Source organism: Vollenhovia emeryi, unplaced genomic scaffold (assembly GCF_000949405.1).
Source record: "Vollenhovia emeryi isolate VEMERY1.0 unplaced genomic scaffold, V.emery_V1.0 DF939125.1, whole genome shotgun sequence".
Lineage (NCBI taxonomy): Eukaryota > Metazoa > Arthropoda > Insecta > Hymenoptera > Formicidae > Vollenhovia > Vollenhovia emeryi.
The window spans coordinates 3,366,143-3,390,318 of record NW_011967241.1 but is presented as its reverse complement, the minus strand read 5'-3'; the positions used below and the strand labels follow the sequence as shown (position 1 = coordinate 3,390,318).

General features: G+C 42.7%; 2 protein-coding genes across 7 annotated transcripts in view; one reads left to right on the top strand and one right to left on the bottom strand.

Annotated features, from left to right (window-relative positions):
- The first annotated feature begins 476 nt into the window (after positions 1-476).
- Positions 477-5,241, top strand: LOC105569268. Its single transcript, XM_012025606.1, has 4 exons — positions 477-867; positions 1,233-1,853; positions 2,383-3,236; positions 3,614-5,241. The coding sequence occupies exons 1-4, from the start codon at positions 783-785 to the stop codon at positions 4,064-4,066; spliced, it is 2,013 nt and encodes a 670-aa protein (XP_011880996.1). The 5' UTR covers positions 477-782; the 3' UTR covers positions 4,067-5,241.
- LOC105569269 (serine/threonine-protein phosphatase 4 regulatory subunit 1-like) overlaps positions 4,580-24,176 on the bottom strand; it is a 122,218-nt gene continuing 102,621 nt past the window's right edge. For 5 of the 6 annotated variants that reach the window (XM_012025608.1, XM_012025607.1, XM_012025611.1 and 2 more), the window contains 11 exons: positions 19,066-19,178; positions 12,485-12,627; positions 12,229-12,378; positions 9,236-9,406; positions 8,881-9,164; positions 8,622-8,802; positions 8,495-8,551; positions 8,161-8,208; positions 6,828-7,805; positions 6,457-6,733; positions 4,580-6,375 (listed from right to left, as the gene is read on the bottom strand). In XM_012025608.1, coding sequence (XP_011880998.1) covers positions 6,194-6,375; positions 6,457-6,733; positions 6,828-7,805; positions 8,161-8,208; positions 8,495-8,551; positions 8,622-8,802; positions 8,881-9,164; positions 9,236-9,406; positions 12,229-12,378; positions 12,485-12,627; positions 19,066-19,178 — 2,584 coding nt within the window. In that variant the 3' untranslated portion in view covers positions 4,580-6,193. The remainder of the gene's footprint in view (positions 6,376-6,456; positions 6,734-6,827; positions 7,806-8,160; positions 8,209-8,494; positions 8,552-8,621; positions 8,803-8,880; positions 9,165-9,235; positions 9,407-12,228; positions 12,379-12,484; positions 12,628-19,065; positions 19,179-24,176) is intronic. The other variant, XM_012025609.1, reaches the window with a different exon arrangement.

Below are 24,176 nucleotides of genomic sequence, written 5' to 3'. Positions count from 1 at the left end.
TTTATACCATGGAGAATGTATATTGTCGCATATAATCATGGACATATAATATACATGTAACTAAACCATGGACGTAGGAAATATTTGGATGGAGCTGGACTTTCTACCCTACCCGTATCAGACTACAGATTGAGATTGAGATTAGATTGAAATTTGATTTTTGACATTTTCCATTTTCGAGATTCAAAGTTTGAAATTCTCGAAATTCCAATTCTTGGAAATTCTGAAAAATTCTTGGAATTTAGATAGTGCCACCTCTTTGCTGATCATGTTCTCCTGATACTTTGTCAATTTTCGGGATTCGCGATTTGAAGTTTGAAATTCTTGGAAATTCAGATATAATATTGCCACCTCTTTGCTGATCATGTTCTCCTGATACTTGGTCAGTTTTCGGGGATTTTCGCTATTCGTAATCTGAAATTCTCAGAATTTTAATTCTTGGAAATTTTGATAAATTCTTGGATATATATACAGGGTGTCTCAGTAAAAAAATTGAGAGTAACGCTTGAAGTCTCTTCATTTTTATTTTAAACGATCTGCGATGATTGCGTAGCGCGTTTAATTCAGCGTTAATAATTCTTCCAAATGGCTTGAACGTGGATACCATCGCAATTCAGGCCGCGTTATCTCGCTTCTGTTTTCTCGCCGATGAAGTCAAGTTGTAACAAGACAAGGGAGGCATGTCCGTTTCACTCAACACCTGTAAACAATTTGGTAAACGCTCATGATAACGCGTGGTGAACCTCGTTCCGTTTATCAGTCCCTCCCTAACGAATCGTGTTATGCCGAGACTGGCAATCCGTTCGGCTGTTTGGGTACTGACGCTCCTCTTACGCTTCGCCGTGACGGAAAGTAAAACGTGTCCAGGTATCTATCTCTACGGTTATCAGAAACTTCTTCATCCGTTCTTCCGCAAATGCACTTGCGAAGGCGACAGATGTATCGGAACGGCCGACGAATGAGCCTCTCAAAAGCCAAACTGCTCGACCAAATTTTTGGCAAATCTCTTGATTTTTGCGTACGATTAGTTTATTCCCAAGTTCCGCTTGGGACGTGGAGTGAACAGCACGTCTTCTAACCTAGAAGATAAAATAATTAGTTTGTTCCTTCATCGATTTTCTGAAATTTGTATTTCATCAAGTGGAGTCGGTTTCATTTCTAATCCCGGTTTTCACCAACGTCGTTTAACTTTAACTATCATCCAAACGCGACATTCAATCTATTTTTGCCAGAGCAAAATATTCGTCTCCTGGATCTTCAAGAGGACGGACTGGCGCATAGTTCTTCCAGAAGCTTTTGGAGGCAAAGACCATCTCGTAAAAACAAATCATTTGAAAGTATCGGAGCAGAATTCCCGAGCGAGTTCTTGCCACTTCCAGCAACAAGAAATATAGATCCCGAACAAGGATACAAAAACGTTACCGTAAACAGCAGAACTTTGATGGATTACAGCGGTCCAGATATAACGGAGGATCTCGGCGAAACGAGCGATCGGGATCTCGCGAGCCACGTTCGCGTCAAGAGAAACGAGCCGGTCGTTCGCCATCGGTCCAACTACTTGGCAAAGTTGGTCGATTCGCTTCCACGAAATTCCTGGCGCAGGACTAATGTGACTGGCGCGTTCGGCGACTCGACGTTCGAGGGATCACGTTCGGATCGTAAGGATCGACCTGGTACCGATCAGGGCACCGGCGCCTCGCGCCCGCGACGTAAGCGCGGGGTCCTGTCGAAAGGCGGGTATCGCAAGAAACGCGTCAAGGGAAAAGCCGGGCACTCGAGGTATCGTGTCGAAACGAAGCATGATGCCCACCAGCCCGCCAAGAAAAAGACGCAAAAGAGCGGTCCAAGCCCGAGTACGTTCTTGCCGTTTCAAATGTACATTACAAGTCGCATCTGCTTTACTAAATATCCCACACAGCAAAATATATCTGAGACTTAAGTCAGATGTATCTCAGATAAAATAAGCATGACTATTTAGAGTCTGGAGGACATCTCTCAGACATCAAGCGATATCTGAATAGTTTTTGTATCACATATTGTAATATTTAGATATCTCCAAGATAGCTTTGTGACACTTTTTGCTGTGGGATCATTAGATTTTCAAAGGACGTTGTAAGAAACGATATTTTTATGAATCGAATACAATTCGGATGGCAAAACGTAAAGAAAAAAAGCTTGTTGTTACCTAGATCCTTATCCTATTCTTATTTTTCAAATCTGGAAAATAGACCTGAAATTTTTATGATAAGCATACTATAAAATATTGTGCTACTAGGGACAGCGGGCAACATCGCGAATGTATAAATACTGTAGGAAGATCAACTTTTAGTTTCTCAGAATAAACCTCTTCTTACTTGTGACTCACTTGTGACTCATTTGCAGGAGAAGAAAGTAAGAATACTCGAGACATCGGAATGCCTGCCGGAACGGTTGACGAGTCCAGGGTAGATAAAAGGGAATCCGGAAATTGCGATTTAAAAACTGACCCCGCCAACATCGAGAAAGTAGGAGACTTAATTAGCCAGAAGGAAAAGGCGTCATTAACGAACAACACAAGTCTCGCTGAACAGCAAAAGGAGAACACCCTTGCGTTACCCTTCGTGCACACTGGAAGAGCGCAATTGCGCGTCCGCATCGAGCAATTCCCCGCGAACGAGTCGTCGCTTATCAGTCACGATCAGCGGACGGATCGTTTTATCGAGACCAGCCCTTGTTCGATCACGCTACCGAGATACAATGCGAGCGACGAAATTCTCAACGTCACGAATCTCGAGCTCGAGCCGAATTTCAACTCCATCGGCGGAAGGATGGCCGACAATTTTACGGTGGAGATGATGCTGAAGAAGCTGGATCGAAGCAACGCGTCTATCCTGGAAACAAGCGATCCTGAAAACGCGTCGTCCTGTAACGCGGAATCCCGTCCGGTTAAATCGAACGCGCCGGGAATCGAGGACGACCGAAACACGGAAGATGGAAACTACGATCGCACGAGTGAGACGTCTGCGGGATCCGCGGACGAGAAGTCGCGCGCCAAGAGAAATCAGGAAATTGCATCCGAGCGCTATCTACGAAGTGATAAGAGCGCGAGAGTGCCGAGACCTTTCGAAGACGCCGAACAAGGGACATCGATCGGAGACGCGAAGCGCGGGAAGACAGGATACAAAAGGATTCGCGGTAATCGCGCTGTGAGATCGATCGAAGAAATTAAGGAACTTGCTAAAAAACTGATCGTCAAGGTGAGGGACCGTGCGACCAGGAATCGCTTCTCCTCGCAGACTATTTTAATTTCGCATCATTATAATTATGTATCCTGTAATATTTACGCACCAACAATCGCCCACTCTCAAGTCCATATTTAATTTTACATTTTGTCTTTTCAGTCATCATCCTTTAGTTCAATTTTTTCTTTATTTTAATCTCTGACGAAAATAAAAATCGGAACGTAAACCAAATGTACGCTTCTAGGAAGCGTAAATTGAAAAAAGGCAAGTTACTTCTTGAAACGTTTCTTTTACGCTTCCTAGAAGCTTAATTTATGCTGCTATCGTTCTTTACTTATATTTGGTTTCGATTTTTATTCACAGGAATTTACCCTTTTCTTTCTCGTTTTCAGATAAACAAGTTGCAAGTATACGTGACTAGCCGCAATGAGATTCTACACGCGAGGGATTCCTGTTTCGGTGAAGACGCAGGTCACGTGGCAGACGAGGAGAAACCGAGCAACTCCCTGGAGAAGGACATCTCAAACTCGGCGTCCAGGATCGCCAAGAAGGTCGACAATCGCCAACGCTTGACGAAAGGGGTGGCTTTAGCAGGAAAAAGAGCATCCCAGATGCGTTCCAGCGGCTCGAGATTTGCGCGGGGAGAGTATCGGACGAGGAGGAGATTGCGTCGCAAGTGGGGCAGGTGGATGGATTGGAGCAGCTGTAGCGTCACCTGCGGCAAGGGTCGACAGATCAGGTGGCGGCATTGCCTGCATGATTGCAACGACGCGGAAACCGAGATGGAAGAGAAAGCGTGCCAATTGCCGGCCTGTCCACCGGGCAAGTTCCTCGGAATATTCTGAAAGACTCCTCCTTCAGCGATCGAATTTTCTGCAACGTACCAGAGACACTGTCGACATGATAATTATTAAAAAAAAAAAAACGTCACGTGATAAAGCAATAGCAATCAGACGTGGTACTACAATCCCTCGGTTGGTCCAATCGCATAGAATCGCTTGTCGATATAGCTGCGTCTTGAGTAAACAAAAATATCGAGCTCGCTCCTCGATAAGGAAAGTTCGCGAAGTAACTAAATTCTTTGACATCATTTTATTCTGCTCTCTTCTTTCTGTGGGTAACAGTTCTCGTACAAAGATTCTTATGACTTCGGATCACGCGCTTACGTTTTACGCTATGTAGGAACTTTCAAGGTCGCAGAGATGCAATTAATCGAGATCGATGACGATTCATCCCCGGGAAGATAATTTGAAGGATGAGATTCTTGAAATTCGCGCGTTATCGTATGAAACTTTTTACAGCCTCGTGAACCTTCCTTGCTTATCAATTTATGCACAACACCGTTGTATTTCGCATAATTGTGTAACAAATCGTTTGATGTATATTTCTCATCGTCTCATTATCAAATACATAATATATTATACAGGTTTTTAAACAATACATCCTTCGCCTTCAGTATTCACAAATAACGAGGGCGTTCATTGCTTAAAGAGCAAGTCTGTCGCAGCTAGATTATCGTATTCATTGTCACAGAGTCACACGAGATACGATTGTCCGCCTTTTATTTAATAATCGTGTCAGAAAATGTTAACGAGCGTATACTTTCCGTGCAAGTAGATACGAATCTGTACAATGCTTCTTTCCTCTCTTTCACTAATCAAATGGCGCAGGATTTGGCTCTATATCAGCAATCCGCACACTTTTGATGTAATAAAATCTGTTATCGTACAATATTTATAAAGTTTTCTACAATACATTTTCTCTTACGTTCGTGTTACTGTCATACTGACATAGAAAATGTTAATAAAATTCGATCGACCATTTCACAATTTTTATCTTACCAGTTTAGGCGTAATAACCGTAAGAAACCAAGTGTATTGTGAGCAACGTATAGTTCACTTTTAATTAAGCTAGATGACATGATAGTACTCTCTATAAGGAATTATATGTCAAAAAGATATTCAACGAGTGCAAATGTATAATGTTTTTATGCGATAAATTTTATTACAATTGGAACAGTATCATGTCGTTAGTGTACGTCTTCACTCAACAACAGTTCAACATATTTTTCTTTTTCTTGGACACTTACACAAGATGTCTATCGAGATTGTGAGAATTTTGGATGTCAATTATCCAGCAGGTTTGTCTACAAACGATCTGTGAAATATTCTCATGCATGGCACATTTCTAAATACTTGTTTCAAACAAAATGCGCCTTATCAGTATCTAATTCACATTTTGATGCTGCGTCTCACTCTCGATTAATAAAAAAAATGCTACAAAATAACGATACACGTTATAGTGCCGAAAAGTTGTACAATCGAACAATCGTGAAGTGAATTAAGCGAATGAGAAAGAACATGTCAATGTAACGTACTTTGAACTGTTTAATATTAGACTTTCCTATTCGGGAGAACGTTACATATACAAATTGATCACAATGATAAAACGCACCTATTCACGCATACATACAAATTACAAATGCTCCTACACTCATGCATCGTTACGTAATCAACGGTCGCAAGCCGTACGCATTGTTACAATTCTGTCCTAGATTAAAAGGACGTAAATCAGTCGTCATTGTAAATTGTAATTTTACCTATCACTCGACTACTTAAATCGTGAACGCTATGCTTGACAACTTTGAGCTTTGTTTTAACATCGTCAACCTATCTGTAATTGCAACTATCCGGTAGAACTGATATACGTGTATGTCGGTTTGCGGTCAAATGTTCACAGTTTGTTGTACATTTTTGGCTTATCTTTACAAGAACTAGTCACTCGTATGGAAGAACCAAGGCGCATCTTGTGATATTGTATATATATATATATATCTTGTGATATATATGCATGTATATACATACATACATATATTTATATATACACACATACATAAAGTACAAAGTTCGTTTTATATATATATAAAACCGCAGTGACTTTGTCATGATCTATGAGATCAAAATACATCACTATTAAAATAGTATATTTCTTGCTTGTTCGACTTGGTTGTTCTCATCGGAGGAACAATAAGCCAGTATGTCTATTTGCTGCTCTTCACCTCCGGCCAGCACTCGCACATCTCGATCCGCATCCACACGCATTTTCGTGAGTATTCTTTCCACTTCTTCCATCGCTTCCATGCCCAAATTGTCCACTAAAAATAAAAAAAAAAGATGAAATAAAATACAATATGGCGAACCAGCGCGTTATATTACAACAATAATATGGCACTTACAACCCATCGCAATCACATCCGTTGCTATAGTTCTCGCCACGGCTAATCTTACGTTAGGTACTCTATCGCAGGACAAACTTATCAAACATGGTAACATTTCCTTAGAAAACTTCTCTCCCGTGATCGCGTCGTTGCGGATCATGTGGGCGCACACGAGCGCATAAGTTTGCCGGTGTATCCACTTTTTAGCGTCTAGCACTAGAGTCTCTCGAAGTTCGTGAATAAGGGATGTTACCAAAGCGTCCTCGGTGGACAAGTAGCACATTATTCGCGTAATCTGAAGAAATTAAATTTTAAACTTGTAAACGGGACAATTATTAAAATACACTGTACGCAACAAGACGTATATACAATTTATCCAAATATCTTACCAGTTCAAGCGCAATGGTTCTAACGGCGGCAACCTTATCTACAAGCAGTTGGAAAGATAGCGGCGCGATACTCTGGGCCACGTCGCTCGGACTGAACAGGCCCACAATCTCGAGCAATTGCGTGGCCAGTTCCTCCCTAAACCTCCAGTTCCATTCGTTATCCGTGGCGAGGAAATCGCTTAGCCTTGGTAGATATTGACAGCGGTCGGTGGGTTTGAGTATTTTCAAAAAGGTCGCAAGATGCTTGAGCACACCTATTCTGACCTCGTCCAAATCCTTGATAAAACCGTCGTAGATTGGCACGAGGTCAGTGGCAGTGAGTTCTTCGCCCAAAATCATGGCAATCTCGTGAATGCTGGACGCGAGAGTACGCCTGACTTTCCAATGTTTCGCGCTCGATAACGACTGGTAAGCCTTTCTTAAGTAGTGCCAGTTCTCTTTGCCCAGCGTGAGCGCGACTGCGGGAAAACTGAAGGCACAATGATGCGGGATCTCAGCACCCATGTCCACGCATTGCTCCGGATCGGCCATCGATACGTAATAATTGATTAATTCCTGAGGTACGATCTCTTGTCCATTGCAGTTCTCATCGCTCTTGTCTACGAAAGCTGTGCATAAATACTTTCTCGTACAATCTTGGGTGCAATTTAGGGTGTCGTCCAACGAATCCATCTTCGTACAGATTGAGGACACGTCGGAATCTTCGTCGTCATCGTCATCTTCCTTTTGTTCGTAGAATTTATCCATGTTTGAATCATCCTCATTCGAATTTACGACGGGAATTGGAATTTCAGAAGAGCAGGACGAGCTATTTTCCTCGGTCGCCTTCTGGCTGTTATTACGATTCATCGCCGACTGCCTCGCAGCATAAATAAGTTCATCGTCCAGCGGTGTATCCGGAGGTATATAATAATACAAAAATGGATTATATTTCTCCGAATCATTCGTCTGATTCTTGAGGACGAGTTTGCGCAAGGCCTGGAAATCAAATGGGAAATAACTTAATTTAATATAATAATTTTAATAAAGAGTTATAAAAGGATTAATATGATATAAACGCCAATACAATCCGATTAGGATGGTATTGGCGTTACATAGCCAGCCCAATGGTTTAGTGTGTGTGTGTGTGTGTGTGAACTTTATATACATTGTTTCCAACGCATCCTGCGCGCCCGATTTCTCTCGTTATTTACACATAATTTCTTTGATGGAATAGTAAAATTCACATTTTTGAAGTGACAAACGATTTAAATGTTTCATGTTAATAAGCGTCCTATATACTCTCCTTCCTCCCATTGTTATTGTAAAGAATTTGTTGAAAGAAAAATATTACCTCATTGAGGAATTGAACTCTGATCTCGTTCATATTAGGCGGACGCCTCTATAATAATTTTATTATTTTAGTTTTAAGATTCCTGCTGTAAATTGTCCTTGTTTGATAACGTTAGAAGCGAGAAATGAAGAATTCATGTCATCAAACAAGGACTGCAAGTAACCTTAAAGAGCATACATGAATTCATAAGACCAACTTTTGTAGAATTATAACACAAATGATTTTTGTCAATAACATATCATGAAAGGAAATGAATTCATGGAAGAAAATCTATTCTTTGTGATTTGTAAGATTAAAGAAAGATGGATTTAAAGTAAAAAATAAAATTTTAGACCTTGACTTTTTCGCTCTCGACATCAGTGGTAACGATTTCCGAATGGAAATATCGGCGCTACAACATAATTTCTGTTATATTCTTCATAAGACGAATTTTAAGAAATCTTAAGGTGATGTGAACATACTTTATATACGCAGATCTCAGTCATTTGGTCATCATCCCCTTCCGAGGAATCCGAAGATACTTCAACGCTATCATGTCTCACATTCATCATAGGCAGATAAAAGGACTTCTCGTCCATATCTGGTATTTGACTTTTGATCGCGCCCTTCGTGGGGAAGATTCCTTCGTAAGAGTAACGTATGCTGGAAAAACGCATTGAATTTCGATGGTGAATGTGAAGACGAATTGCGACGGCAAAAGGAAAAGATATGCCACTATACCTGGGGTGATTATCCTGCTTACTGGTATACACTAACTCGCCATTCTTATTGTAAGTGACGTCTGCGAACTGCTTGGCGAAGGTGGATATGAACGGTCCGAGTATCTGAAAAGCCGATATTCGCACCCACTTGGAGTCGTCGTTCAAGTGCTTGGCCAGTATGTCCGCAAGCAACAATCGGCGGTGCTCGGGCGTCAAACAGCAGGAGACCGGCATCATAACCTCCACGCACGCTTTTCGCACGTTCCACACTCTGTCGCCGCACAGATCAACAAACGTAGGAATCTAGAAGCAATCCGAATATCATCGGTAAACTACTGGATACGATAAATTTCCTATCTACGAATAAGACTTACCAGCTTGCTGAACAATTTTTCCTTTCCTACAGCGGTGCACATCTCGCCAAAGTGAGTAGCGCAGATTCTCCTCACCATCATGTCGATGTCCTCGCACAGGTCTAGGTATCGCGCCAGAAAGACCTTCTCTGTAAGTTCGCTACCAATCAGCGGTGCCAGTCTACACATGAGCTGCGAATTGATATAGAATATGGAACGTTGGGAAAATGTATGAGCTTGTTGTGAGAAATTTTACGTAAATGGATACGCTTAAGTATACTTGTCGACTTAATTCAAGTGTACAATTACAACCAACGATAAAAATCTTTTTTAACACCAAGTAATATTTATCACCAGGTGACACACATCGCTCCGTTCCGCTCATCAAAGCTGGCTGTGATATGAATCAATAGCACCACATCACAACCACTCTGATGGGAGGAACAGTCGATTTTATGATTGAATAAAGCCTTCCGTGAGAGACGCGCACTAGTTAATGGATTAGCGCTTATTGTACACACCACATTTATGCTACATACAAAATGACGTATCTCGATCTCGATGGAGATAAAAAGATTTATCTCAATTATTACAAACAAGTTGCATAATCGCATTTCAATAATTAAATTGCGCGAAACGTATTTGCGATCGAACACGTCGAGCGTATTTACGTGAAAAATTAAACAGCATGAAATAATTATTTCCATTTTTTAACAATGCAAATATATCCTCCTTAATTTCACCTTTCTTCCCGATCAACTGTAGCTCAGTTTCTACATGTCGAGATATAAGAAAGTTTCTTCCACACTCGCTGAATTGTCAGTGCCGCAACGCTCATCAAAGCTGGCTGTGATATGAGCATCGTTACATCAGCATATTACAACCACTTTGTGAGCAACGCGAGCACGCTTCTCTTCCTTGCGGCCGATCTTCTCTCGTTCACATTGCGTCCTTCCGCCTGCTTTCGCGCGGAGATGGCGATGCGTAAAACGGCGATCCAAATCGTCAAAAATGGCTGTGATATGAAATTCAGAGGAGCAACACGCCACAACCAATTTGACGATTGGATCGCGTTCCTTCCTGCACATGGCGACTCTCAGACCGCAATCTCTCGTGAAATTTGACACGAAACGGTCATCTTCCGGTAGACCTCTCGGTTGATCCCTCTGTTATTCGTGCTGCCTGTTCCCAAGTGCGTCGCATATGTTATCGGTTCAACAGGTACACGCATCGACGGAAAGCCGGAATCTTCTCGACGATCGATTCTGCGGGCCAGCTCATCAAAATGGCTGTGATATGACTCGAAACATTGCACAACCAATTTGATGTATCGGACCGCAAAAGGTATAGCCCCGTTCACGATGCTTCAACGGTGATGCTTCTTTGACGTGCCAGCTCTCTTCGCGTCTCTCTTCCCGCTGCTTCCCTCCCGTTCCGCCTCACTCGAGAGCTTCCTCATTTCTTCCCCTTCGTCCTCCAAATCGCCGGAGCGCGTTGAAAACGGACACAATTTTGATCATCAAAGCTGGCTGTGATAGTCGAACTCTATGACAAACCAACTTTGATGGTAAAAGTGTGCCCCGCCTGTCTTTTCGATCTGGACGCCAGTATTTGCGTTTCCCATGGCACGCCAACGCCCCACGCTCCTCTCGCCGCCAGTTCTTCCAGCTCTCTTCTCTCCTCCTCCTAGTTATGGAAATCTTGGAGCGATAATGGCTAAATAATTCCTCGCTTCTTTAATCTTGCTCCTAAAGCGCCTTTACCCCGTCCTCTTGCCAAACTCTTCTCTCTTTCTCACCGTATTTCTACCCTCCTTATCTTCCTATCGCCGTATGTCTGCTTCGATTTGACGTTTCAAGGGCTCATTTTTCTGCCGGCGCGGGACAGAATCGCGTATAATCTTCACCGCATAATTATCGCACACTCTCGACATCGCCGGAAACGAACGCCGCATGAAAGACAAGATAGTGAGACGCGATAGCGTAAGAACATCTCACTACCCATGTCTTTCAGGAGGAATCCGTGAATACGGGGGGCCGATAGTCTTTCGATCTCGCACGCCGAGTAACGCGACCGCCGCGAGTGTGTACGCTTAAATCTAAGATTCCGAGATTCCTCTCGCGCGCAGCGGCGAAAATTCGACATAAGACAGGCTGTACGGAAGAATAAGAGAAGATCGCGTGAGCAATTGTATCTATTAACGTGTTGTTTTTGCACGACTGTCCATTCAGGCCGCGTGTACCACTGACAATCATGCGACAACTTCATACTCGAGACAACAGACGTCCTAAAAGTTTCAGGCATGGTCGTGTCAAGAATATCAACCGAGGGGTAAACCGTTGAGGGCATTGCGGCATTACTAGGCATTTTTTGGGCATTAGACCTTGCTGGGGCATTCTAAAGATAAAATAGGATGATAAGATTAAGTAATGTCCACTAATAGACATTGGTGTACATCATTTTGGGTGGTTTACCCCTCGATATCAACTTACAGATATACGGAATTTTCTTTTGAAATTTATCCTGAAAATTATGCAATCGTGGGACATGACATTTCAAGGAATTTTATGACATTTTTTGAAATTTTACCATACAATTCACTAGTAATTATATTTAGTGTACATTTTACTAGTAAATGGTAATGGTAAAATTAAAAAAAAGCCTTCAAAGCCTTCAAAATGCCACGTTGTCTTACGATAATATGATTTTCAGGAAAAAATGTTAAGAGAAAATTCTCTCCGTGTATTGAAAATAACAGGAAAAGATCCCCTTTTTCGTCCATTCTTATCTACACACGACCTGCGTGGAAAGTAACAGACGAAAATGTTGGTTTAATTCGGTCTTGCATAATAATTTTCTCGGATCATTAATTTTTATAATCCTTCATACGCAGCTTCTCTTTAAGACGACAATGTAAACCGAGTACGCTTCGCACAGCCTCTTTCATGTCGAGTCTTCGATTGTCTTTCTCGCTGGATGAGAAGGTAGGCGAATGAAGCGCCCGGGAAACTTACGGAGATGTTCGCGTTTCGGACATGCTCGTCGGCCATCATGCAGAACAGCAGACTTTCCATCGTGGGGCAGATAACATTCTCGATCGCATCGTTATCAAGGAGGCCCCGTTTCACCAGCGTCGTCAGCGCGCTTTGGGCCATTTGCCGTACCTGCGGAGCAAAAACGTCTCATAATATTTACATCGTCAGTGAGACACTTGCGGTTTTTGCCCTCGGGAATTGGCCGAAAGCACGGCACGGGCACATGATCACTTACCTGATTGTCTATGTCGCTCAGGTATTTCATCACGATGTCGAGCAGGTGATTGCGGAGGACGTCGCCGAAGAGATGGGGCGCCTCGTGGCAGATGATCGCCACGTTCGGGATCTGCTCCACCAGGTCCGACCGCACCAAGGCATCTGTGAGCAAAAAACCGTACGTTAGCACGACCTAGCAAGAACATGTCACAATGATATTTGTTTTCAGCTCGATTTCCAACAGTGCTGGGAAGCTTCGCGAGGACTCGGGATAATCTTCACTCGAATAACATGTTTTGAAAATGGGTAACCGACACGATTTATTTTCCTAAAGCGAACGGTCGAAGAATGTCGTGGACACGTAAGAAATATATTCGTCTCGTCGACAACTTTCGAGTGAGATCCGCCATCGGGAGCGTTTTCGCGTCTCGTGGACCGCAGAAGAATCGAGCCGCGAGAATTAATAAACGCGTGTTAATTTTAATTACTGGGTTAGATCGATAGGTGCAAATCTAACAATAAGTTCTGAAAGTAATCTGGTACGGTCAAAAATCTATAACTGGGTGTACATTTGCGAACGAACAGCGAACGCGAACGTTCGGAGATTCTGAATTCCTTTTCTTCTGGATGTGGATCATGAGGGAATCAAGCCGAACGCGAATCGAACGTTCTGTTCGCATTTGCTTCGGCGTATACATCATGTCCGAATGATGACAACGAATGTTCGCTGTTTGTTCGTATAATAGATGAATGCCCAGCTTATTTCAGCAGAGCGGTGAATTAAACTTTATAAGAAATCCAACGTGGGCAGAGAGAGTTGGTTAACATAGTGCTCGAAAATGTTAGTTTCATTCGGTTTTACTTTTATCATTATTTTCTCAGATAATTGATCTTTGCATGATCTTTGTATACATATATCTCGATTATTTATTAAAGATTAAGTCTTGTTTTTTTATATTACCTAGGCGTCATGTTGAAACCACGCATTAGCGCTTTTCCCTCGAGCTCGAGTCACGTGAGAGGAAACTTGGAATAAGAAAGCTCTCGGGCGACGTAGCCACAGGTACTGCACGCGTAGGTACTAATGTGTGGTGCGAAAACTTTGACTCTCGAAAAATTGAAATGGAAGGGGATGCTGAAAGCGGGGGTGCCACAGCCTATGGCGGGCCTTACGACAGGGGGAAAGTCTAACCCGGGAGAAGGAATGGGAAAGGGAAAGGAATAAAGGAAGAAGGGAGACAGAGACAGAGGCAGGGGGAGAGGAAATGACGTACGCGCCCCCTCCATCGTGAGGCCCGTCATCCCTACATCTTGACCTTGGACTTGGCATTTCTTGTTCGATTTTTTCCCAACTCTTCACAAAAGCTGCAGGTATTTTAACGGCCCTTTATAGTGAACCTTCCTATTTTTCACTTCTACGAACTAAAATGCCATTAATCATCAGAAATCTATTTTCCTTTCCAGTCCCTTTTGACCCGAAACAGACATTTTGCCGATTCCAGGTCTTGGAAATATCCCGCTGCGACAGTGTTTAGCTAGTGCCTAGAGTGATAAAGGAGCGTGTTGACCAAAGTCAGCAAGTAGTATGTAAATGTAAATCTATTTTTATCATTAACGTTACATTTTATTGAAAATAGTAACTCCGCGAGAAACTTATCGCTAATAAGTGAAGGAATTTCCCGAGAAAAAAGATGTCAGTTACCCCGTAGTAATGGCGGCTTACATCTTGAAAGGCTTAACCGTCTATATATTGTAATAAACAGGGTTGGGAAGTAAAGCCAACAACAAATTTTATATATTTTTTAAACCCCCAAATTGCATTAGGCCTTGCATTTGCGCATAAACGCGTTTATCGACGCTTTACAATTCAAATGCAGATTTGATATTTTTATTTTCATTGCAAGAAAGTAAGTGCAAAGTAGCGATTCGTTACTTTTTGAGTAACTGCAACTGCAACGCGTTACTTTTCAGAATTGGTAACTGATATTTTTAGCGAAAAAACTGTAACTGTAAGTAGATACTTTGATAAAGTAACTTTCCCAACCCTGTTAATAAATATATAGACTCTGCGAGACTGACATAATTTCGTCAGTTCATAAGGTCGTTTATAAGATACGCAAAAGGATTGCATTTCGATCGTATTCATTTTGCGTGCCCGTAAATGGTGGCACGTGTTCACGGAGCAAGGATCGAGATCGCCTTCGCGCGTTTGCGATTGGAACGCGCCCTTCTATACAGCTCAGCTCCCCGCTAGTTTCCAACTATGAGGTCAATGGCCTGTCAAAATCAGGGAAAGTTCGACGACCGAGCAAAGCCAAAAATACGTAAACGCCAAATGGAGAGCCCGTGTGTCGCGTGCCCTAGCAGCTCTGAACCGGTGCTGCCGCACGTACATCCGCGGCCCCCCTTCCGCATGTCGCCCCACGGAAAAACACCGATGGTGGCACGTGTTCACGGGGCAAGATGTTTCGCGATTTGCCCCTAAAAATAGCCGGTCAGGACACCGCCACCATTGGAGCGCTGCATAGCACGTCGGGACACCCATCGCATCATCGTGCCCTCGTAGGGCACCCTCGTGTCCTCCTTAACGCCCTCTCTTCCATCCCCCGACTGATCCTACAGATTACATTTCAAGCCCATTTCTTTCCTCTCCCAGACACCGCAGGGGACGATTGTTCGTTGCAAATATAAAAATTTTCATGTTCGGATATTTCTACGATCAAACGTCACATTTTCCATTGTAGTGATATCTAATTACTGTAATAAGCTCGTAACTTTTATATTGTCAAGGTACTCCCAATTTTATTCAACGATCCCGTAAATATCACGTTTTGTCACAAACATATACGAATAAAACATACAACTGTTGGTTTTATTAATCTACTTTTTATATTCTACATATTTAATTTAGAACCTGAGTATTTACGACGTACTGTTTATAATAATATTCGAGCACACATTGTGAATATGCAAATATCGGATTCTATAAACGTGATTAATTTGTCGTTTTACACCCCACAATTTGCCTTCTTCTACAGTGTCTTTCTTAAAATAAATAGTTGTAATTTTCATTTTGTCTCCTTAAATGAGATAGAAATAATTATCGGCGATTAATCTTAATATATTGAATTCGCGATATTGTCATTCATAATAAATGTAATGCAAAAATATAACCTAACCAAGAAACTCACGAAATATATTTGAAGGGAGTATTCATGAAAAAACGAAACATCCCTGAGGAATGGCCGGAATTCGAAACGTTTTCAGATAAAGAAATATATCTTTGATGCGCATCTGAAGGTTTGGAAGCAGGTAAAGGTTTTTCGACAAAGAATGTATTCGAAAGAGCATTTTTGTCTGCTGTTCTTACTTATCCACACGAGATCTCGAAGCAATATCACACTAGCCAAGCCACTTAGGCCAGTTTCTGCATCTTATAAAGACAAAAATTCTGCATCAAACGATTTTTCCTTTTCTTATCAATAATCCTCTTGTTCCCCTAAAGCCCGTGTCACACTACGAATTCCGTTTGCGATGCGTGCGCTTACTCGTTATTATGTTTAAGTTACAAAATTATAATCAATACTTTGAATAATGGTTGAGAACGAATCGTGTGAGAGATGACGCTTTGGACCGATTGCACGAGCTAGTTAGCTTGGCTACAGCAGACAACCGGTTAATAATACTCGCCCACCCATAAAAATGGATCACGTGATTCATTGGCTGGAATCGCGGATCGTACAAGTAGACAGCCATCTATTCTGTGATCTGCAATCCGTAATCCCAATCCAATCCGCAATACGTAGTGTGACACGAGCTTAACAGTCCGTCTGTCGAGAAGCGTGACATTCAGCCAATCTTTAATTGCTCATTGAAATTTTAACTTAAGTATCTTCATTGCGCGTTCAACGCCAAATTATCTTATTTTATCTTTACAATGCCCCAGCAAGGCCTAATGCCCAAACGAATGCTCAAAAAATGTCTAACAATGTGGGCCATGATGCGCTGTTTCGCGATTGACAGAAAAGGCAGCGCACCGATGCGACAGACAGAAGAGTTAAAGATAGAGGAGATGATGTAACAACAGAGAGAAATAAAGAGCTTTGTAACGTGGACAAAATTTCTCGAAATAATAACCGAAAAAAGGCCAACAGTAATGTCTAGTAATGCCACAAATCTGTCCACCACAATGCCCTCAGCGGTTTACCCCTCGAACAACAGTATGTGAACTGAACGTTTTATGTTAAATATGCTTATCAAATTTAACATTAGTTTCTCTAACCAGACAATTTAAAGAGCTTTGCAGTTTGTTTTATTCGTTCAAAATTTTGGTAACTATCGAATTCCATCAGTCTAGATACTTGTCGTGCAAATCATTCTCTCCTTCTTCCAAATTAATGGCCGTTTTTCTCAGGTTCAGAATCGAAAATAAATATACACGAACGAATCGATGCGATCACGAAATAATGCGCCCACCGGATCGATGGATCGGCCGCGCGTCTCGGATATCAAGAGGATGCCAGAAGGATACGCCTGTGAATCCTGGTACCAGCATGCGCCCCGGCTTTTAGGCAAGATTTCTTCGTGGACGAAGACGGCGATGTTTAAATTAAGAACGAAGTGGGTTTACGTTTGAGAGACCGGGGGCTGTGCCCTCTCGTATAAATATCGCGGCGGCTTAATGCCGTATCCTCGAATCCACGAGCGACTTCCGGCACCGCGCGGCGCGTGCCATACCGGAAGCGGCGAGGGCACGCCGTCGTCGTCTCTCGTCGTTGCCTTTAACGACAACGCTTACTTTTCGCCGCCACCATCTTGTTCTTCTCCTTCGACCCCAACGAAAAACGACCCGTGCCCCGTCTTCTCCCCCGTCCAACAGCCCCGATACAGCCGGTTGCTGATATTTATACGTTTCCTGTAGCAACACGTTACTTAAGCGGCCTCCCTTTCCCGCACTCTTCCACGTTTAAGGCGACATTTTGTAGCGAAACACAAGACTAATATTATATTTGTCGTACGACAAATGTAATACCAGCCTTATTCACGAGCTTTGACGCCCGTAGTTAAATAGACGTGTATTTTTTTTACATTTCGCGGTTCGATCCCGGCCCTCGTCCCACATATTTTCCCCATTATTCCGAAGGGAAATTCCACGAGTTATTATTAAACCCATAGTGGAGCAATAATATGTGAAATTTTATCAAGACCACGCTAATTAAGGACACAGGACAATACGGAAATTTCAACAGCCCGGACGGCAATTTCCCTATAGGTTTTGTTTCTTCCGTTTTTCCGTTCATTATGTTTTCTGTAATTAAGACAACCGATTATATATTATTAAATATATGTATTATTAAATATGACATGTAATCCTAATTCTTCTTTTTAGCCTAGAAACTTGCTAATGTTTCCACTTTTTGAAAAGATACGACCGACTTTTCGTAATATAATAAAATCTATTGTACAAAACGTGAAAATTCAGCTTAACAGACCTCCAGACATTCCTACGACCGACTACCCTTTATACATTTTTTAAATTTCGGTCAGGGGTGCGTTGATATTGCTAATATTAGTTTCTCGTGTCGGTACGAGATTACTTAAATAAAGTCTGTTCAAAGAAAGTTCAATTTCTAGCCAAGTGGACGGCATCATTTTAATAAGAAAAGGGAGAATTACGTAATCGATGCTGTGCTTGCAGTTTTTGCAAAATATTGGTCACGAGCTTAGCAGCAGAGAATAAAAGTATACGCTGTATAATTTTGGTAGCAACGAGAGAGCGTCTAACGGCCTCGACCACGCTGCTAGAGACAAATTTCAGAAACTTTTTGCACATCCCCGATAGTATCATGAATATCGTGGAAATCGATATGTTTCGCCAACTACCGAATAAATATACTGTTCTCTCTTTCGTTTAATATTGCTCATGGGGAAACTATTATTTTCCAAGCGCATAATAATTCTGTAGTTTTAGTCAATAAATTGCGTCAATTATGTAAGCAAGTATTGAACCTGCAAGACAAGCGACAAAGATGCAAAATAAAAAGCGTAAGCTGTACAACGAAATAATTGAGAAAATACATTGATTACAAGGTGAAAATTTCAGTAACCGGTCACCATCTTTGCCTCGACATGCGTGAGTGGTGCGAAGGATTTGTCTCAGAAATGAACATTTTCAATCCTTCCACATCAAACGTCTACAAAGGTGCAGAAAAATGTACGGCAATGAATTTTTTGCATTTTATCATTGCTCTTGTTACAGCGTATAAAAGATTAAGGAAAAAAAGCTAAAGTTTGCGTCACTCTTGCCATTGCATTTAGAAGCGGTATTGTATAACAAAGCAGGGAAATTGGAGACCTGTGGCGTTTAACATAAAAAAAGGGGGGAAAAAGCATTTTTGAGTACGTCAGAGGATGTGCAAGGATACCACAAGGAAATAAGCATATAGCAAAGCTGTTTGGTCGAAATGTCTTTTAGCTATTTTTTGCAGATTAATAGTTTTATAGAAGCTACAATATTTGAAAGACGTTGCTGCCAACGTCATTAATTGCCCAAGCAATTTAAAAAAGGCGCACTTCAAGATCAGCGTTTTAGCTACTTACCGCTATCATCGATAACAAGTTGAACATGCTGCATGACCTCCTCGACAATTAGCGTTATTTTGTTGTTGGCCGCTGCGCGAAACATCTCCATCAATATACGCCCAACCATTTGCCTGCAACAGAAACGAGGACGGTGGTGTTAGATGACGGTCGGGTGTAATATTATAACAATGAGATATATTCAACTAATAAAAATATTCCTAAATGTCGCCAGCAGTAATATTAACAACGTCAGTGTTTACTTGACCATACACACCTGACAGCTGTAATAATACAGAAAACTTGTTGCGAAAAATATTACCTCAGCCATGGCATAAAATCCAATTGAGCAAAGAAAAATAGTTATATTCTATTTTATCAAGGTATCGTGTACAAATTGGAGACGCAATTTACAGGAGCAATTCGTCTCCACTATGACTGGAAATGTTGCTGTTAAATTGCTAAGAAGAAAAAGCAAGAATTAGTTTCTTGTACTTGAAATTAACAATAAATTGAAGGCAATGAGAGTGTGGACACGCGGTTGATACACGAGTACTTAGTATTTCCTTTTGTACTTCTGTTACACCTGTCTTGATGCTCATAAAAATTTCGATGAGCTCGGCTCGATAATTAAATACATAAATATAAGTATGATTTAACCAGGCATCTGTTCAAACTCCGGGCCCGAAAGAAGAAGACGGAGAGATCCGCCAAGATATCCAAGTAAGATACTGAGAAGCAACACGTGTCCATCTTAACGACCGTACGCTTGACACACCTAACGTCCAAGTGTTAAGAGGAAAATATAATAAGAGCAAACGCCGCGGATTCCAAGACGGCCGCGATTATCTTCATCAATTATTCATACTCGTTGTCCACGGATTTCGGCGTGTTCGGCTCCGTGAAATTCCAGCGAGCTCGAATAAGGTTCGATAATTAAATACATAAACCGAGTTAGGCTTCGGCGCGGTTATCTCGCCAAAGCTGCGGGCCGCGAAAGAAGAAGACGAAGAAGCAGAGGAAGAAAACGGCGAGTATCGAGGCAAACAGGCATCGGGACAAGTACGACAAGGAAAACGAGACGACGTTCGCGGGCAGCGCGCACCATCATCATCATCGCCAGGCCATGAAGGCGGCGGCGGCCGCCCTCCGTGGCGAGTGGAATCGAAGACGAAGAGCAGGAAGTGGAAGACGAAGTATCGCCGCCGTGTAGTTCGATCACGTCGACCACCCTTTCCCACCCGTGCACCTCCCGCGTGCCCTTTCCCGCCCGGTGTGACTTCGCCCCACCGCGGCGCCGGGGGACCCTCCCCTCTCGCAAGGGAGATGCGAGAATGCGCGCGAGTGGGACCGAGCGGTGGTGCAGCGGATGAGGTGGGGCGAGCGGCGGCGGAGCGTTGGCGGTGGTGGAGGCGACACCAACGGAACACCGCCGGCGGTGCCCCACCAAGCGCACGAGCGGCGCATCGCCGAGTGGGGTAGAAGCGTTCTCCAAAGTAGTTGGAGAACGGTCGGCCGAGCGGTACCGCCCGTGAACGCCTACCGTGCTGGCGCAAACATGGCCGCCGACCGCGGCGGCGATGACGGCGGTCGCGGCGACGACGACGACGACGACGACGATGTCGACGACGCCGCCGCCGCCGCCGCCGCCGCCGACGACGATGACGACGACGACGACGACGACGAGGAAGAACGAAGACGGTCTTCCCTGTGGAATTTTCGGGAGTAGACGCGCGGGCGCTCGGGCGCGCGCGCGCGGAAATCCCTCTCCCCCGGACCCGGTGCGTGCCCTGCTGCTGGGCGCCCTCTACCCACCTGTGTCCCGTAGGGCGACGACTTAAGTACGTTTCGCGCGGACCCAGACACCCCCTGGCCCAAAATTCAAGTACGGGCGCCGACACTTCCCCACGGCCTACCCACGCGCATGATCGCCGTAGTTCGCCAAGATCGATAAAGAACACGGCGTTTTCTTCCTCCCCGTTGCTCTCGCGCGCGCGAGTTACGTTGTAGATTCGTACATGCGTGTATATGTATTCACGAATATACATGTATATATGTATATGTGCATAAGGGAGGATTGATTTTAGGTATTGTCATGCTTGACGCGGACTCTCTTTCCGTGGTATCCTGGTATCGATAAGTTGTACGTCACGGGACCGCAAGGGTAAGAAACTTGGACACTTCGGAAATGCGAATTCATACACTTCGAGGACGGAGTCCTTACTTCGGAGATTGTAAGTTTGCCGACAAAGGAGTTGTTCTTTTTTACTCCAGTTTTGCTGATTAATCTTTCGATTAACGAGCAGTCGATAAAACTACCCCAAAATGGTATTTCACAATCTTTGAAATAATTCGGGACGTACTGTTAATCTTTACATTTGCACTCGCCGAGAGAGATAAAAATTATTGTATCAAGATTAAGGCACGATGCCAAAAATTCTGTAATAATTTTATTACACTCTAGTATAAAATGGAGTAAAGGTAAATGCCAATTTTTCAATAATAGAGTTCCATATGTAGGGTCACCATTTGTAGTTAATGTCGTGCAAGTGTCTTCAGTGACCAATCTCTTGATTAAAAAAAAAAAGATCTACAATTAATTTTATGCTGAAATTAAAAATACTCTTGATCCACTGAACAATCTAAAATAATCTTTGCCTTATTCTTAATTGCGACTTCCTTCGATTTGAAAAAATAACTCTGAGAAATTGATTTTCTTCCAAGGAAAACGCAATATCCGGCAAAAGAAAGCAATCATTTCTTTTTCCGCTGAAAGATCGTTTTACAGAAATAAAAAATAAAGAAAAAAGTATGTTTTAAGTGTCTCATTGTAAATCGAAACCCACTAAGACCTTTCAAAAAAAAGTCATTTACGGTCGCTTAGTCAAAAACTGACTTCCGTACATGTTGACCGGATACTCTTTTTGTGCTTTTGTAAATTTATTAGGCCCCTTCAACATCCATTTTCCGATAATCCTTTTCTCTCTCACTGTTCGAACTCAGATGCTTTGGCAGTCTATTGTCCAGAGACAAATGCGGAGGGTAAGAAAGCAAATACATGGAAAAATTCGAGTGCAAAAGGGTCGAAAATGGCTCGCAATTTACGAGTATCTCAAAAAAAGATACTTTAGTCATGCTAATAAAACGAATAAACGTTAATGTTGCGTGTAGAAAGAGGAAACACAACCTTCTTTCTGTACCTGAAGAGATCTGAAGAAATTCTCGGATAGGTTTAAACCGTCGATGTGAAATACTACCGATTATAACCACCTTCTATAAAATGTCTAAAGAATTTTAAGTAAAACCAGCGAGGGACGATGTATTGTATCGTGAGGACAGGAAATCTGTAAATAGGAAAATGGAAGCATCACATCTCTCGTTTGAGTAATGATTCCGACAAGGATGAATCTTCTTCACAATCGAAGAAAAGGGAGGGTTGTTATTGGCTAGACGTTACTGGCTAAGCGTTAATTTTCACAAAAAGGGTAGAATGAGTGACTGGTTCATAAAAAATAGAGGGAGACGCGCTCTTCCTCTTTTAAGATGAATGAATATTTTGTTGGTTCACGATCGTCTCCCCAGTTTTCCGAGTCTAGTTCCTCTTATGATCTCCGCATCGACATCTATCCTAGTATTTTTTCGAAAACATTTAGCCGGTTTAATGTTCGTAGACGACCCGAAAAGATGTTCAGTTTCCGACTAGCATAGGAAGCTGAGCAGGTATGCACGCGACGCGTGGAAGGATTTTTTTGGCCGACAAGACAGAGCGGTGGCCACGCGACAATCAAAACAGTTAGTTCACCCAGAGAGGATTTCTCTAATTGGAGTGCGATCGTTTGCCGATCAAAATTATTTTCATGTACCCGTAATAATCGGAACTGCCAAATAACGAACATAATACGCCCATTTGTCATCTATCAACAATACAAAAGAGTTTTCCTATTTCTGTAAAATTCTTGTCGAAGAAATTTAGATAATGATGAAATAGATTGGAATAAAAATGGAAAATTATTGCTACAAGTATTACTTAGAAATACCTTCGAAATTAAAATACGACATATTTCATGCCAAAATTATTGTATTTCAACTACTCATTCTTCTCTTACCTATATTGTTATATAATTTTCTTATCAGTATTGTTACACAATTTTCTTGACAATATGGTTAATGAGCAATTTTTTATTGCATCCATCATCCCCGCACAGTCAGCCCCTCTATTTAATAAATAGAAAATCTTGGTAATATAAATTTTTAACGACTTTTTTTGTTTAATTTACACCTAACATCTATTCTAATATGAGTACAAGGAAGTTGTGAGAAAAGGAGAAGAAGGAAAGAGATGGAAAACACTAACAGAGAGGAGGGGGAGGAGAGAGAGAGAGAGAGAGAATATTAACATTAGTTGACTTTTGCTCCAGTCTTTTCCGCGCGAGTTTTCGATACCGGAAAGAAGATTGAATGGTATGTCTTGAATATATCGAACGAGATATATACAATATACGCGGCGAAACTATGCGGCGGTCTTGTCCGATGGGCATCAGGTCGATCGGACGGACATGCGATTCGCGGGCGACCAGTTTTGCGGAGCCGTTCAACGCGGCTTTCCGTCTCCTCCTTTCACCCGCGCGGAGACCTTAAGGAAAAAGAGAAGGAAGAAGATGATGATGAAGAAGAAGAAGAGAAAACAAGAGAGAGAGAGAGAGAGAGAGAAGGAGAGCGAGAAAGAGAGAGAGAGAGACGTCTCGAGTCTGGTAGCGGAGTCTCCGTGCTACGAAGGGGCTATAGAGAGAAGGAATGTTGTTGTTGTGCCGGGAAGCGTTTGCACCGGCGGAGGGGAGCGGTGGGGTGAAACGCGGTGGTATGACCGGCGGCGTGGAAGAACCCGATGCGAGGAAAGAGAGAGAGAGAAAGAGAGAGAGAGAGAGAGAGAGAGAGAGAGAGAGAGAGAGAGAGAGAGAGAGAGAGAGAGAGAGAGAGGAGGAGAGAGAAGAGAGAAAGAGAGGGAGAGAGAGGGAGAGAGGAGAGAGGGCGGGGGGAGGGAGAGAAGTGGAAGAGGAAGAGGGGAGCGGCGCGCGGGCGGAAGCACTGGGGGGGAGGCGGAGACAATGCACCTCGGGGGAATGCAACGCGCG

Bases quoted from the DNA above. Each gene is read 5' to 3' on its own strand.
- LOC105569268 (XM_012025606.1), top strand. From the start codon at position 783: ATGCCGAGACTGGCAATCCGTTCGGCTGTTTGGGTACTGACGCTCCTC. The intron at 868-1,232 runs GTATCTATCTCT...TATTTTTGCCAG, and splicing joins GGAAAGTAAAACGTGTCCAG to AGCAAAATATTCGTCTCCTG. The intron at 1,854-2,382 runs GTACGTTCTTGC...ACTCATTTGCAG, and splicing joins AAAGAGCGGTCCAAGCCCGA to GAGAAGAAAGTAAGAATACT.